Source organism: Lycium barbarum, chromosome 4, assembly GCF_019175385.1.
Source record: "Lycium barbarum isolate Lr01 chromosome 4, ASM1917538v2, whole genome shotgun sequence".
Lineage (NCBI taxonomy): Eukaryota > Viridiplantae > Streptophyta > Magnoliopsida > Solanales > Solanaceae > Lycium > Lycium barbarum.
The window spans coordinates 144,394,552-144,410,619 of NC_083340.1; the positions used below are offsets into that span (position 1 = coordinate 144,394,552).

General features: G+C 35.1%; 2 protein-coding genes across 4 annotated transcripts; both read left to right on the forward strand.

Moving 5' to 3' along the window:
* The first annotated feature begins 2,630 nt into the window (after positions 1 to 2,630).
* LOC132636807 (casein kinase 1-like protein 3) lies at positions 2,631 to 9,827 on the forward strand. Of its 3 annotated transcripts, XR_009581420.1 has the most exons (16): positions 2,649 to 3,130; positions 3,407 to 3,447; positions 4,229 to 4,298; positions 4,401 to 4,549; positions 5,103 to 5,198; positions 5,297 to 5,367; positions 5,582 to 5,643; positions 5,809 to 5,872; positions 5,973 to 6,057; positions 6,161 to 6,287; positions 6,404 to 6,480; positions 6,751 to 6,805; positions 7,101 to 7,240; positions 7,396 to 7,561; positions 7,695 to 7,891; positions 8,713 to 9,827. XR_009581420.1 is itself a non-coding variant. In XM_060353832.1 (15 exons), the coding sequence occupies exons 1-14, from the start codon at positions 3,055 to 3,057 to the stop codon at positions 7,552 to 7,554; spliced, it is 1,272 nt and encodes a 423-aa protein (XP_060209815.1). In that variant the 5' UTR covers positions 2,649 to 3,054; the 3' UTR covers positions 7,555 to 7,561; positions 7,695 to 8,216. The 3 variants fall into 3 exon arrangements, 1 of the variants encoding a protein (XP_060209815.1); XM_060353832.1 differs by lacking the exon at positions 8,713 to 9,827 and having other exon boundaries at positions 7,695 to 8,216; XR_009581421.1 differs by lacking the exons at positions 7,396 to 7,561; positions 7,695 to 7,891; positions 8,713 to 9,827 and having other exon boundaries at positions 2,631 to 3,130; positions 6,751 to 6,899; positions 7,101 to 7,239.
* A 1,472-nt stretch (positions 9,828 to 11,299) lies between these two features.
* On the forward strand, positions 11,300 to 13,343 carry LOC132638778 (uncharacterized). The gene has a single exon (XM_060355548.1). The coding sequence runs from the start codon at positions 12,381 to 12,383 to the stop codon at positions 13,059 to 13,061; it is 681 nt and encodes a 226-aa protein (XP_060211531.1). The 5' UTR covers positions 11,300 to 12,380; the 3' UTR covers positions 13,062 to 13,343.
* The last annotated feature ends 2,725 nt before the right edge of the window (positions 13,344 to 16,068 follow it).

Genomic DNA, 16,068 nt, shown 5'->3' on the forward strand with positions numbered 1-16,068 from the left:
CTTCTCACCAACAAGCAACATCAAAGGGAAACATATGATTTTTAACAAAATCAGCAGCAATTAGTAACAAACCCCTAAAGTTACTCGTTCATTTACCTTATTCTACTAAAAAAAAAATCCTAAATTAACAAACAACCCGATTCAAAACCCTAGAATGCAAGCAAATAATTAATGTGTCAAAACCCTAACAAGCAAACTATATCAAATACATTACAAAATACACAAAACGAAAAAATCTTAACCTGCAGAATCACGAATGATAGCTTTCTTCAACAAAACAAACTTCACCACACTTGAGAATGCAAAAACGACCCTAGAAATCACTAAGTATTACGCGAATTAGTGTATATGGTGGAAGATCACTTGAAAATTATCAAGGTAAATAGTGCAAATGCAGTGAAAATCGAAGAGAGAGAGAGAGAGAGAGAGAGAGGAGTGGAATTAAATTTTCGTTTATGTTTAAGGGGGTAAACTGAAAAGGGAGTTAAAAAATGCTGATTTAGAAATTTAAAAGGCGCGTGTTCTACACATGAATTAAAAAAATGGGGGTCACTAAAAAATACCCACTTAAAGGTCACTAAAATACTGAAAATATAAGACTGAGGGGGGGGGGGGGGGTAATAGGTCGCCCGCAAAGGTTGGGTGCGTCATAATTAATCCGAGTATACGTTGGTGGGGGGGGGGGGGGATATTTGTGTATTTTCTCTTCACAACTTTAAAGAATTTACATTTATTAATTTTTTTCTTACTTTAACTTCGACGTAACAATATTTATCTTTTTAACCATCACTTCTATATTGTCTTTCATCATCATTAATATAAATATATGAAATCAAATAAATATTTTAAAGGCAAAAGGCATAAATTGACCCTTAAACTTATCCCCAAAAGTCATTTTCACACTTAAACTATCCTGACGACACATTACACACCTAATATATTTTAAAGTGATATTTGTTACCCCTTAGAAGCTAATGTGGCAAAAATAAAAATTATAATTCAAAAATAGGCAAGTGAAGTCAAAATTAAAATAAAAAATAATTTTTAAATAATTCCTCCACCACCACTGCCCCCGCCCAACCCCAACCCCTCTCCACCCCCTTCTCTTCTCCTCCACGCCCCCTGCCCCCTCTTCCTCATCTTCCTCTTTTCCTCCACCCCCCCGGTCACTGCCGCCCTCCACGTCACCCCACTCCCTCTTCTCCTCCACATTCACGCCACCCCGCCCCGACACCCACCACCACCCCACCGGAAAAATTGAATTGAGGAACAAATTATTCAATTCCTCATCAAATTCGTTTCGTCCAAGTTTAAGAAACAATACGTAACTACAATGAAGAAATTGCACGAATTGCCCTTCAAATGGACTTTTAACAACAATGAAGAAATTGCAAGAACTACCCTTCAAATGGACTCAATAAATTTTCTTCATTGTTTAACACGCACTGCCCTTCAAACGGACTAGAGAAATTTTCTTCATTGTTGTTAAACAATGAAGAAATTGCACGAACTGCCCTTCAAATGGACTGGAGAAATTGAAATTGAATTGGAGAAATTGAAATTGCACGAACTTCCCTTCAAATGGACTTTTAAAAGAGATTTGGGTGATGTTAGTGATGGGGTGGTGGTTGAGGGGTTAGTGATAGAGAAGATGAAGAACAAAGGAGCCGGGGGGTGGGGGGGGGGGGGGGGGTGCTGAGGGGTTATTTATATTTTACAATAAAGAAAAAAAAATTAACTAAAAGAAAAGAAAAAGAATTTAAAATTTAAAAGAAATCTAATTTGGCGCTGATGTGGTGCTGACGTGGCGGCGAGTGTATTACACTTCCCATTGTGCAACTGGTCATCAGTTTGCAGGGGGTAAATAAATTTACTTTTGAGATGTTCAGATGTGTAATAGGTCGCATGTATAGTTTAAGTGTAAAAATGACTTTTGGGGACAGGTTTAGGGATCAATTTATATCTTTTGCCTATTTCAAACTATGTATTCAGCTCAAGTATCATTACATAATATGGATGGAGCATTTTTTGTATTTTTATCTCAGGGGTGAAATTTTCTTACCTTTCCCACTTGATTAGGTAGAGATCAAGCACAAAGGTACAAGTTTCATCCTTTTTTTTTTTTTCAATAATTGAATTCACAACCAACCCAATCATATTGCGTCGATTTCCCTTCGTTGGGGGCGGTCTTTAATTTTTTCCCTTCACCTAAAATACCTCGAGGTTCTAGGTTCGAATCCCGGCTTAATCATAAAAAAAAAAAATCACAGGACAAGACTTTTCAAATGGCTTGGTCTTTAATTTTTTTCCTTTAGTAATTGAATTTATACCTACCGGGACATAAGTTCTTTAAGGCCAAATGTCATGTGAGATATAACTTGTGGAATAATATAATGTGAAATTATATAAAAAAAAATTCCCCGCAAAAAAAATTATTTGTTACGAGGGACAAAAATTAAAGAGCAGCACAAAAGAGGGAAATAAGTGCCAATGACCCAACTGCATAAGCTAAGCTAGGCCCATATCCTTAACCAAACTGCAGCTCATTATTTCAATTGGGCCACATATATACAGTGCCACAAAAGTCAAATCACAATGCAGTCGTCCACACTTTGGTCCATCCACGTGGAAACTTTATCCTCTTTCCTCATTTGCTCTCCTAACGTAAGCACATCACACCCTCTATGTAATCCCCTCACCTCAATCGCCACTTCATACCTAACCCCCCCCCCCACCCACCCCCCACCCACCCCGACGTCTTTTTCACCGGAAAATTTCAATTTACAAATCCTTTGTTTTTCCTTTAATCAAATCTGTGTGTGAATTGCGATTTCGCCGAATCTTCAAAAGCACTTTCTCGAGAAAATTATCAATTACAAGTACTTTTTATCTTCAAAAAATTCTTTTCGTTTTTTCTTTTTTCATAATTTCAATTAAATCTGTGTGTTATTGAGTTTTTGCGACTTTGCCGAATGTTCTAGAAGCACTTTTTTTTTTTATGATCTTTGAAGAATCTAATCTGATCTGATTTGATCTGAGCCGTCGATCTAAGATATGGAAAGGATCGTAGGAGGTAAATTTAAGCTTGGCCGTAAAATCGGTAGTGGATCGTTTGGTGAAATTTTCCTCGGTAAGTGTGAAGATACGCTCCGCTCCGTCTCAGTTTATGCGATACTTTTGGATTTTTGAGAGTCAATTTGATTGAACTTTAAAGCTAAATTGGAATAGATTAACTCAAAATTTTAAAATTTGAAAACGTACTTAAAATGTTGGTCAAAGTTCACGCAGTTTGAATCTCGAGAAGCTAAAATTATCACATGAGGGAGTATTTTATAATTGTATTTTTATTTTCTACAGTTTTGAGGTGAATTTTGATAATTATGTGTGTGAATTTGTATTGTTGCAGCTACGCATATTGATTCGTTTGAGATTGTCGCAGTTAAAATTGTGAGTTTTTTTTTTTTATTAGCTTCAGCCTTCAATTTTGTTGATTCCTTTTCATGTTATATAAGTACTTTGTGCATCAAATAGTAACTAGTAAAGTCTATTATAATTGGATCATGCGGTAAACTTCGTACCTCGTCCTAAATTGCAAACCAAACACCGTATTAATCTTATATATGAATAACTTACCTCCTAACCAGCTACCAAACGTGGTTTTACTTATCAAACGGCTAGGGGCGTACCCACTAGCAAATTTTGGGTGCTCCAGCACCCATTGAACTCAGTCACGGAGTGTATAGCTGTATAGAAAATATAAAGGAAACAGATATAAATAGTTAATAGAGCACCCATGAAGTGATAATTTTACTTCTCTATTATTATCAAGCACTCCCGAACTCAAAATCCTGGGTCCGCCACTGCAAACGGCCCCTAGGTTAATATGCCTCTGAGATTAAAGACATCAATTGTTGGAGTCTTTCGCCGTATGTGATAACTGATAGTTATCAAAGAGTGTGTTTACCATATTTTAGATAGACGTTTGCTGGAATGTTTTCTAGCCTAAATCATTTAGTTTGTCAGTCGGGGACTCGGATTTCATTGATTACAATGGTAGTGTGGCCACGTTGAATTATTTTCCCGGCTCCTACCGTTTATTCTTTTTTGTCGTCTTCTGTTTATTTGCATTCTTAGTATCATTTTAATTGCTTTTAATGTTATATATGGTGTTCACATTTTGCTAGGATCTAACACTACAGGTTCCTCTATCTACCAAAACTTTTTGCAGGAGAATAATAAGACTAAACATCCTCAACTTCTCTATGAGGCCAAGTTATACAATATTCTCCAGGGAGGAAGTATGTTTTTAACTGAATTTTTTAGAGTGATGATGTATATTTTTGTAAACGTTATGGAAGGAATATTGATAACGGTGTAATTTATTATTTGCTCCTCTCTAGGTGGTGTACCACATGTAAAATGGTCCGGTGTGGATGGTGATGACAATGTACTGGTCATGGATTTATTGGGTCCTAGTTTGGAAGATCTCTTCGTCTATTGTGACCGGAAGCTTACGTTGAAGACTGTTTTAATGTTGGCTGACCAGATGGTAACAGCAGTTTTCCTTCAAGACTTCTATAAAATTCATGCGACTATGTTTCTGTATGACTAGAACCTTATGTCATGTCAAGGATAAGGTGTACCATTCTGACTTTGATGTATGTTCATGATAGGTGGAAGCTTGTTCCAGATTAAGATAAGGTGAAATGGGTCTTTGATTAGGAACATGACCTGTCAGCCAATTAGCTACTATTGGACTTTTCCCTCCCCTAATCTTTTTTAGTAAAATTGTTTGGGACAGTCTAATAGAACTGCACCAAAGTCTATGTTTGTTCTCTCTGATTCTTTTTGTCAGTGATTTTTCATGTCACAATAGATATCGGAGAAATATTATAGTTTACTATATCTGTAAACTGCACAAAATTATTGGTGTCTTTTCAATAAATGCGTTTGACCTTTGGAAAGTATTGCAAGAGTATTTTTGCAACATGGTCGATTTATTTTTCAAAATTTACTGTCGATTTATATTTCAAAATTTACTTGCTGGTTTTTCCTTATTAGCAGCTTGGCTGACCAGGTTCTTCTGCCTCTCTTGTTCTCAGATTACGAGAATTGAGTATGTACATTCGAAAGGCTTTCTACACAGGGATATTAAGCCTGACAACTTTCTGATGGGCCTTGGTCGAAAAGCAAATCAGGTACTCTTCGTTCGATCTCCTTTATTGTTTTTATCATTTGTTACTTTTTTGTTCATTTTATTCTGATTGAATCCTATCGCCGTTATGTAAATTTTCAGGTTTATATTATTGATTTTGGTCTTGCTAAAAGATATCGTGATGCGACTACAAACCGCCATATTCCTTACAGGTATTAAGTTCTTGAATCTGTTTGAACTATTTTCATCATTTATCATTTACCTTTAAGCTTCTGACTATTCTCATGAGCGTTGATGTCTGATTCTAACTTTTTTGGTTAAAAGTTCGGAGGGAGAACCTCGATCATTTTTTGAAACGCAGCATTATAGATCTAAGTTTAATATCTTTTTTATAGATCTAAGTTTAATATCTTTTCTTCTGTACAGAGAGAACAAAAATTTAACGGGAACTGCACGCTATGCCAGTTGTAATACTCATCTCGGAATTGGTGAGCACATATATCTTTTGCTTGTTTTTGTTTCTTTCCGTATTATAAACCCGATGAACAATTTGGAAAGGAAAATAAGTAACCTTTCTTCCTGCTTGTGAGGAAGAGGGTTAAGAAAATAGAACCTGTCTTAACGTTTAAATGTCTTTTTTATATGTTGTACAGAGCAAAGCCGGCGGGATGACTTAGAATCTCTTGGATATGTTCTCCTTTATTTCTTGAGAGGCAGGTGTGTGCTTTTTTTATTAGATTAACCCTTTTTCCTCTTTGGTCCTACATGCATATGTATCAAAAATATTCTTCTGACCAACATATTGGTTCTTCAATAGCCTCCCATGGCAGGGTCTAAAAGCTGCCACAAAGAAGCAAAAGTATGACAAAATATGTCAGAAGAAGTTGTCAACTCCTATTGAGGCACGTGCGCTTCCCTAGCCACTGCTCCTTTTGTCTATTATTTGAAGAATACTAATAATTTTAAGGTTCTTATCCTGACTCTTTGTACTGTTTATTGGTGAAGGTTTTATGCAAGTCTCATCCCGTTGAGTTTGCTTCGTACTTCCATTACTGCCATTCGTTGACATTTGATCAGCGGCCTGATTATGGATTTTTAAAACGGCTCTTCCGTGAACTTTTTACCCGTCAAGGTATGGGGTAAAGTTAAGCTTCCTCAAGTCCTTTTGTTAAAATATCCTTCTGAGCTGAGTACATTGAAATCTGTCGGCATAAGTACAAAACTGATGTACTTCTATGTGTCATGCAGGATATGAATTTGATTACATATTCGATTGGACCATCCTAAAGTACCAACAGGCACAAACAAGTAAACCACAGCATCGGGTATCTTTGTTTGCTTGTCCTATTTCCTGAATTCATTTTAAATGTGATTAAAATGAGCTTGTACTTTTCTTTTTGTTCCTTAAAATAAATATCTCTGTTTCAATGAGCTCAATAGTACAGCTTCTACTTTACTCAAAAAAATAGTTTCTAGTCAAGGCGAGCTTCATGATCTGATTTTTATCAAAGTTCTGATTCTTTTCCAACTTTATTTTGTATTGGGGGCTGGTATTTCACTTGTATTTACATTTTATTGTAACCATGATTTTGCAGCAAGTTGTCGGTGAAAGCAGCAGAGCAATTCCAATGGATGTCGAGAAGCGTCAAGGTTGATAACTGAATCTCTTAGAAAATTTCTCTTGCTACATATGAAGAGAACTATGTAGTACTTTAAGCGAACGGTGTACTTTTTTGTGACTATGGTTCGTATTCTTTTTATTCTATCAGCACAAATGTTTCCTTTTATTCTGGGTTGAGTGGTTATAATCCAGCATTAAAGTGTAACATACTCGCGAAGACAGAGATAGAATTATGCTTGTATAACATACTTTGATTTTGTTTGGATGTCATGTTAATTTCTGTTGCTGTAATAAGGTTAATCAGCTAAACTGTTCCTTCTACAGTTTCTACAGGCAAAAATGGACCTTCTGTTGCTGAGGTGACCGATCGCATGAGACTAAACAATCCTTCCAGTCCTGGTATTCGTATGCAATTTAAGTCACCAACAAACAGGAATTTACCCTCCGCCAATCTTGAGAGAAACGTGAGTGATATTTCTGCCAATTTTTTCATAGCCTCGTTTCAGATAAAGCATTTTTCACTCTTAAGCTTTAGATGTTTACCATGTTTTTTCATTAGTCTTGTTTTTATTATCTCAGCCCAAATAGATTACCCATTAGTTTCTCTTTCATATTGTAGGTACTAAGTAGTGCACACATGCCATCTACTTCATCAGCTCCTGTTTTACCAAGAGCAAATGCCACAAAACCTGCATTACCCGCTGAAACAACTCATGATACTGATATTCCTAGCAGCAGCTGGATTTCCTCCTTGCGACGTATTTCTTCTGCAAAGTGATAAAATGGTACCCTTTCTCTACTCTATTTTTCTGTGTGTATTCTGTGGGGATGGGTGGTATATTACTAGACATCGCGATTGTGATTATGAAGGAGAAGCATTTCTATTCATAATGACAAGATCCTTTTTTTCCTTTACAGGATTAAGATAAAGTTGGGGCCAATGTGCTGTCAAATTGGGCAGCTCATCCTTATACTATGATTACAAGATTGCATGGAGATTTGTGTGGCTGTTCATCCTGCTGCCTGAGTTTTGCAATTTCACAAGTTCAAGAGGGTGTGAACTGAGCTGGACGGGAAAGCAGATGGCAGCTGTTTGTCTTTCTTTGGGAGCTCGGGTTAGATATTTTTCCTAAGATGACTAAACAAAATGGTCCATCCTTGCAATTAAGATCAGGGTGGTTTGTCCGCTGAAACATGAAGCACTAGCGACATCTTATGTCTCTTTTTCCATGTAAAATATCATATGTGATTTGTCAAAATTGTGCAGCTCTGTTTGTGCATACAGTGGTGGTTATTTTCTTCACTTGCTTCATTTCTTACAAAGTTGCATGTTGTAATTTGCTTAATTTTGTGGTGAGCCAATGAATTCTTACAAACAAGTTGATAATGGGATTGGATCTAGTACAGCAATGAAATTTTGAGAAGTTTGCAAATGGGATATATCAATGGCAACACTTCCTGTGTTCTCATCAGAAGGATTGTGGAGTTTTGTTGTACAATTTGGTTTATGGACTTCTTTCCCCCCCCCCCCCCCCCCCCCCCATCACTCATCCCGCTCTAAAGTTAAAAGTCTTATTGTTCTTCTGAATCCTTTTGACATCTGGTCATGTGAGCTTTTCACGAGGTAAAGTTATATTGCTAGTTTTGATTGGTAAATGAGTTGATAGTCTGATAGTAGTTTTTTTCCAACTTTAAGCTGTAGTTTCCAGAATTTGTGATCTCTATAATGTCCTAAGTTTTGGTTGAGATGATTCCTCTATTGACAATAGGTTATTTTGACCTCCCAAATTACCTTAGTAGTGCATAGACTGGCTTCTGTACTGTGACTAGCCTTCAAACTATTCGATCTAACATACGTTTAACCAACGAATCGTCTCTGTGGGCTATTTTTTGCAATCAGCTTCTCAATTTTGAGTCATCCTTTTGCAATTTGCAGGAATTCCATTTGAAGATGTCATGATATGCTGTGAGATGTGGTTTCTGTCAGAGTTATGGCTCCCTTGGATTTAATCAACTCCAGAAGAACAGGAACTAGTGATTCAATTGTTTGGTTTGTTGATGATGCGATGGATCAATTATGTAATGGACAAAGTATCCACTGGCACCTTTCCATTTAACAAGTCTTAACGGTTGTTTCATGGCAGATCACCGATAACTTGGGAAACATTCTGCCTGAACTTATATTCCTGCTCTCAAGTGTCTTGCGAAAGCTAGACTTGCTAGGCTTGTGAGGAATTCACGCGGAGAAACTTTATGCCTTCTCAAATCTGAGCGGGTAACATGTGGTAGGTCATGGAGTAAGGCTATGGTACTGAACATCTAGTCCTTCTTGACTTGTCAGGACTTCAGACTGGGAGATTCAACATCCAGATTTTGTGCTGATTTCATTTTCAGCAAGGCTATGGTGCTCCCACAGTGCACCATCGTGGTGCTGGAGGAATATTTGATTACACTTATGTCCCAGGATATATAAAGCTCAGTAAGTGGCCGTCGAGCGTTGAAATCTTCATTATTGCATAACTGAGTAGTTTTTTTGCGTGTCCCTGCCCACCCATTTCTACAGTTTCACCATTTTGACATTTTACCCTTCGTGCTCTGAACTTGCTTCCAAGAAGAGTCTTTCCTGTGTCCAGTTCAGAGAGACCCGCCTGTCCATTCTGTTATGTTCGATGTTTCAGATGGATCTTGGGATTCAGACTGCCCTCGTGCTCTTCAAAGAGAGCTGCTGCTGTTTTCTAAATTTGGTAACCTGATAAGTTATACTCCGTAGTCTGCGACTTTGCCATTCCCTTTATGAACAGTGAGATCTGAGGAAAGCCAAGGTTCTGTGTTCTGAAATGGTAGGCTGCCGATTACGCCGTTAAACAGTAATGCAGGATGAGATCTCATGAATACCATTAAACGGTATTACACTTCGCGTTTGAAAAAGAATTTTCAGAGTTCTTTTGTCAATCTTCTAATTTTTCTATAATCAAATACCAGTAAGGGGAAAGACGTATAGTTTTTGCGAAAAAAATAATATTCCTACTTGATAAAGCCATGTTACTCGTATTTGAATCATTGATCTTCAGTTTTCTTGATTGGAACTTTAGCAATACCTTCATCTAGTCATTTTAGGTGTAGGTATTAACCAAGAAAATAACTTTAAACTTAGTTGAGAAATAAAATTCAAGTAAGTAACATTATGATGTGAATTTAACACGCATAAGTAGAAGGTGAGAATTTATTTCAGGGGAAACAGAAGTACTAGTAAATTAAATTTCAGATTTAAAACTGCAGGCTAAAACAACTTTTGTATCTCGATTACCACTACCTTAGATCTTTTTTCATAGTAAAGGAATTTTACTGATTATAGTTAATCAAAAGGCATTTGTATTTATTTTATGAGTGTGGTCGATATGGAGGAAAATATTTCCTATTTTTCTCATGTTCGCTTAGTTAAAATTTTTGGGAAATATTTTCTTTAGAAAAATAAGTTCTTTAAAAATGAAGAAAATGACTTGCCTAATTAAAGTAGAAAAAATAAGTTCACAAATGACATTTCACCAACCGCTCGTCCCTCACTGACCCTAATTTTTTTTTAAAGGTTTTTAAATTGTTTTTTTGGATTTTCTACACCACTATCCCAACCCCACGCCCCCATCCCAGGGAGGTCCTTCCAATTTTTTTTTTTCTTTAAAAATATTATTGTTTTCTTAATCTTTTTTTGGTTTTTTACACTCCCACCTCTGCCAACGCCCCACCACCTTGTCCAAAAAGTAAATTTTTTTTTAAAAAAAGGTCTTGAAAAGTGTTTTTTGGTTCTCTACAACACCCAAGGGCGAAGCCAGGGCCGAGGGGGTCCGAACCCTTTTCGGCGAAAAAAACACTATTTATACATAGTTAAAATTATTTTATATATATATATATATATATATATATATATATATAATAGATGCTAGAATCCCTTTTAGCTTCTTCGTATGTTACTTTTATAATTTGAACCCCTTTAGTGAAAATTCCACCCCCGCCACTGACGTCACTCCCCTCAACCCCTGGCCTAACACGCCACCACACCCCTCCATTTTTTTTTCAAAAAAGGTTTTGAAAAGTTTTGTTTTTTGATTTTCTACACCCCCCACCCCTACCCCCTCTCCAATTTTCTACTTCGTATTTAATTTTACTTTTATAATTTTTTTATAAAAATACAAAGTTTCCGTGTTAAAATTTGGTGTGGGGTGGGCGGTGGGGCTGGGTTGTAGTTGGGGTGGGGATGAGAGATAGTGGGTGGGGGGTGGGTAAGAAAAAATTTCCCATTATTCATAAATTTTTTATAAAAGTAAAATAAAATATATGAAATAAAAAATTTGGGAGGATTGTGGGAGGGTGAGTGGGAGGGTTGGATGGAGCAGTGGTGTAGGTGGGGGTGGTATGGGGTAGGGATTGGTGAAGATAAAGTGCGTTCGAGGGTAGTGGTTGGGTGGGATTTGGTTGGGGGTGGGTGTGGTATGGGGTGGTGGGGCTGCTGGGGCTTGGGTGGGAATTTTTCAAAAAACGTTTTCTACCAATCTACCGAACATGAGAAAATAAGTAAGAAATTCAGTTATTTTTCACTACCCAAACGAACATCAGAAAATAAGTAGAAATTCACTTATTTTCCACGAACACATTTTCCAGGAAAACGTTATCAGTGAAAAATATTTTTCTCCATACCGAACACATCCTATATCATTTTTCAACGAAGTGGATTAGTTGAACCCCTTCCTTCCACTATTTTGTGATGAGTGGGTCTCCATAATTTTCTTGATTTTTTCTTTGGTCTCCTTTTTTAATTTTACTCTACTCCTTTTTTAAATGTGTTACTGTTTAGAATTTAGAGGGATAAGTAAATAGATAACAACATGAATTTAACGAATAAACAATTATAAGGGAATGGAAGTTTGAAGCAGTAGAGCATATACACAGATGTTGAACAGTTGAAGTATCTAATGAGCAACTATTGGAAGGGGGAAATTGGTAAATTGTATTGAGAGGCTTCGGATTTTTTAAAATAAGTTAAATGGGAAAATGACAAAGAAAAAGCCAAAGAAAAGAAGAAAAAAGAGATAATCTGTTTTAAGAGAGTGTTACATCACTCTTCTAAGATACTTAAATTGCTAAGAGTTTAACTGGTTAAGTAATACACACCATCAGTATAAATAATTTTTACATCATATCTCATTTTTAAGATTTCATATTCACATCTTAAAAATCGTATCAGGCTGATGGTATATAAAACTTACACTCAATTGGAAAACACAAAATTACTTGTATAGAAAGTTAAGGTGAATTACTGTAATCTTTGTTGGATATATTTATTTAAGTGTAATTGTTTTTTTTTTGAAAAAGTAAACTTTGGAGCGGGATGGGTTTAAGAAGAAAAAAAAAAAAAAAAGACGGTTGCAAGTGGCAATAGGTAGTTTTGTTAGTTAACGCAGATATATATACCCTATCAAAATATAATGCAGATATAACTTCTTATTACTGCTTATAGTTGAAGAACTTAATTTCTTTTCTTCACTACTAAAAATCCCTGCAAAGTTAACAGAAATTAGAGATCTTTCATAGCTTCGAGAGGGTTTAATCATGGTGAAAACACTGGAAAAGAAGGAAGAAAAGAAGGCGAAAATGAAAAGAATTGATATTCATGCAGCTTTAACTCTTTCAGGGTTTAAGTTTGCTGACCTAAGTAAGAAAATTGACCAAGAAAAGAAAATGAGATCACCAAGTTCAAAAACAAGAAATCTTGATGGTGCATTTGAGGTAAAATCAAAAACCCCACGTACCAAATTTGCAGGAAAATCAAATCAAAGGTCTAAAAAGTTGGCAAAACCAAGATTTGGTCATGGAATTGATGAAAAAGATCCGTTACCAACATACCCTCATATTGAGAAAATACTGGATATTATTGGAGAATGCAGTGACCCTTTTGAGAAAAAACTGTTAAAAACTGATCTTGACAGTGATAAAGACAAGATTTCATTTAACAGAGAGGATTTTAAAAGGACACTTTTGCCAATTTTGAAGGGTAATGAAATACGTGATCTTGGTATTGGGATTCCAGTGAAAACATTTGATGAATTTGGGAATTGTTATGACATGATTTTCGAGACGTATCGTAATGCTTTTTACAAGCTTTGCAATGGATGGAAAAAGTTGTTGAAGGTTCATAAATTGAAGGAAAATGAAGATTGTTATGTTGCTGTTTGGATGTTTCGACATGTAGAGACTGATGGACTTTGTTTTGCTCTGATTTTGAAGAGGTAATAATTCAAATTTAACACACAAGATTAGAAGAATTTGAAGTATATACAAGTCTCTATAGTATGATTAGTATCAGTCTGATAAGTGATTCAGAGTCTTAAATGATGGGTTTCTGCATTTTTTTTCTTTTTCTGGTTAGTCATGTCATCAATTTTATTAGTGTTAATCTCCAGTGGGGTTTAAAAGTCTTGTTAATGTTCATTTCTTTTAGTCCTGTATGAAGTATGAACAGATACTATAAACAATGTAGAAAGCAGAAATATATTGGATTAGCAGTTTTTGCATGAAGCAACAACAACAACCCAGTGAAATCCCACAACGTGGGTCTGGGGAGGGTAGAGTGTACGCAGACTTTACTCCTACCTGGGTAGGACGGCTGTTTCCGAAAGACCTTCGGCTCAATAAAAGGTCAGATAAGGCTAAGAGATTCAAAGCGATATGAAAATGAAATAACGCAAACGATACAGATAACATAGGATAATCAAAGCACAGGAAATAACAGATAATAACAGAAATCGGAACACAAGAAATTATACTGCGATAATGCGACTACTAATAAGAAAGGATAACGAGACTATCTACTAGCCTTCTATCCTAATCTGGGTCCTTCAAACCCTCCTATCTAAGGTCATGTAGCATGAAACATTTTCTTATATTTGTGAAATGGCTTTGTTAATTTGTTGATAATATTTGCATTATTTCGTAGTGCCTTTAACTGTGTTTTTTCAAGAATTTTTAATATTTGTACTTATTGTAAATTGTGATGTTTAAGTTGTCACTTGTAAGAGCTAAATTGCAATTTTGAGAAATTTTTACTTTTATTGTAAAAATTTTATGTTTAAATTGTACTACTTACAAATTTGAGAATTTTGTACTTCTATTATAAAAGTTGTTTAAGATCTAGCGTAGTGGAAAAAGTGGCTCAAAAATTATTTTAAGTTGGATATTCAATTGCATTTTCTTGAATCCATTTGTTAGAATTTTTTATTCCGTCACCAAATAATCATATTGCTTATTGTACACATGGCACATCATAAGGGCTGTATGCCAGAAGCTGTATCAATCAGCTTGAGCTTAGATGCCTAGGGTAATCGGATAAAATTTACAAACAACCATTTTCAATCACTATAAGTGAAAAATAATATGTCTTGCATTTCAAATTTTACAAGTGAAATTCGAGGAAAAAGTTTCAATATAATGATTATTTTTTAAAGACATAGCCGAAAATGGGCAAGTAAGGGTAAGTGTCCAACCAATAATACCTTCAGGATTATGATAGCAAACAAATCTTTTTATCAAGAGCTTCTGATATGAAAATAAGATTAAATAAACTCTGCTGATGTATTTTTTTTTTTGTTGCTTGAGTTGTGCTTTAGCAAAATCAGTGTCAGCTCCCTAATTTCACCATGAATTTTGCATTCATATCTTACAACTTGTTTGGACGAATTTCAACTCTTAATATTATGTTGTTCTAAATCTCTAAATATTAGTACTATTAGGAAGCTACTTCTATATTTTGGGGTTCTCACTCTCTATAGCTTTTGGGACTGTTTTAATCTATGTAAGCTAGTTGACTTGGGGTTAAGTGTAGCAGATATACATGAACCAATAAAAGATATAGGAATAGGAATGATCTTATCCTGAAAAGACTTGATAGATGTTTTGCCTCTAATCCTCGGATTGAAGTGTACCCTGAATATACTGTCACTAACCTTCTGATAGTTGCCCAATGTTAGTCAGACTGTCTATGATCCCATGCCTCTAGGTAAGCCCTTTAGGATGGAAACCATGTGGTGCAGCCATCCTGACTTCACTGATATAGTAAAAAAAAATGTTATGAAAACAATTCTAATCTCACTAGGGTCAATGCTGACTTCCAAATTAGGATCCTTTATTGGAATACAGAAGTTTTGGCAATATCTTTTATTAAAAAGAAGATATTCGGAAATCTCCTAGTTACCAATATAGTAGTTTCCTCCAGACTCTAGAAACTACCCTCACTAAGGAGTATAGGGATGTCCTTAGACAAGAATCTGACTTTTGGAAACTTAAGTCCAGAATAAATAGACTTACTGATGGGGACAACAATATTAAGTTCTTCCATACTTCTACCCTTAATAGGAGAAGAAGGAATGAGATCCTAGTCTTACAAGATGATGTGGGAAACTGGTCCTATGACCAAAATGAGATTAAGGACAAGCTTATTATTATAACCTGTACAAGTCTGATCACCCATGATCCCGTTTCAATTTTCAAACTAATGCCTCTAGGTTTGGAACCCTGAGTGAAATGGCTTTACTAATTTCCTGATAATATTAGCTTTATCTCGTAGTGCCTTTAATGGTGTGTCTTTCGAGAATTTTTAATGTTTGTACTAAGGGTCAAAAACACACCCCAACTATCATTTTTTTTTTTAGTTTAATACCTAAACTATCAGAAGGTTGAGAAAACTATCTAAACTATCACTATCTAGTTTGCAAAACACACCTCAAATTATTCTTGAATGGAATGTAATCTACACTCTCCATTTTTATATAAAAATGTTGCCAAGTGTTGTCCACGTGGATAAATAATGTCACAATGGCACCCACATGGAAAAAAAAACACTATTTGTTTTAAAAAACAAACTGAAAAAATAATATTTCTAAAAAAATAAAAAAAATTATAGAAAAAATAGTTTAAAAATGAAAAGTTATTTAAAAAAAAAATAGAAAAAAGGTTATTTAATTTTCACATTTTTTTTAAAAAAATCAACTTTTCCATTTTTTAAATCTTTTTTTTATTTTCTGATTTACTAAATTTTTTGATATTTTTTTACAAAAATTATTATTTTTTTCATTTTTTTTAAATCCAGATTTTTTTTTAATTTTAGAAAGGCTAATTTTTTTAAAAAAATAATGCAGTTTTTTTTTTAAAAAATATATACATTTTTTTTTATAAAAAATATTAATTTTTAATTCCCATGTAGGTGCCACCATACCATTACTTATGCCATGTGGACAATTTGTTT

Bases quoted from the DNA above. Each gene is read 5' to 3' on its own strand.
- LOC132636807 (XM_060353832.1), top strand. From the start codon at position 3,055: ATGGAAAGGATCGTAGGAGGTAAATTTAAGCTTGGCCGTAAAATCGGT. The intron at 6,288-6,403 runs GTATGGGGTAAA...TGTGTCATGCAG, and splicing joins TGAACTTTTTACCCGTCAAG to GATATGAATTTGATTACATA. The intron at 6,806-7,100 runs GTTGATAACTGA...TTCCTTCTACAG, and splicing joins GGATGTCGAGAAGCGTCAAG to TTTCTACAGGCAAAAATGGA.
- LOC132638778 (XM_060355548.1), top strand. From the start codon at position 12,381: ATGGTGAAAACACTGGAAAAGAAGGAAGAAAAGAAGGCGAAAATGAAA.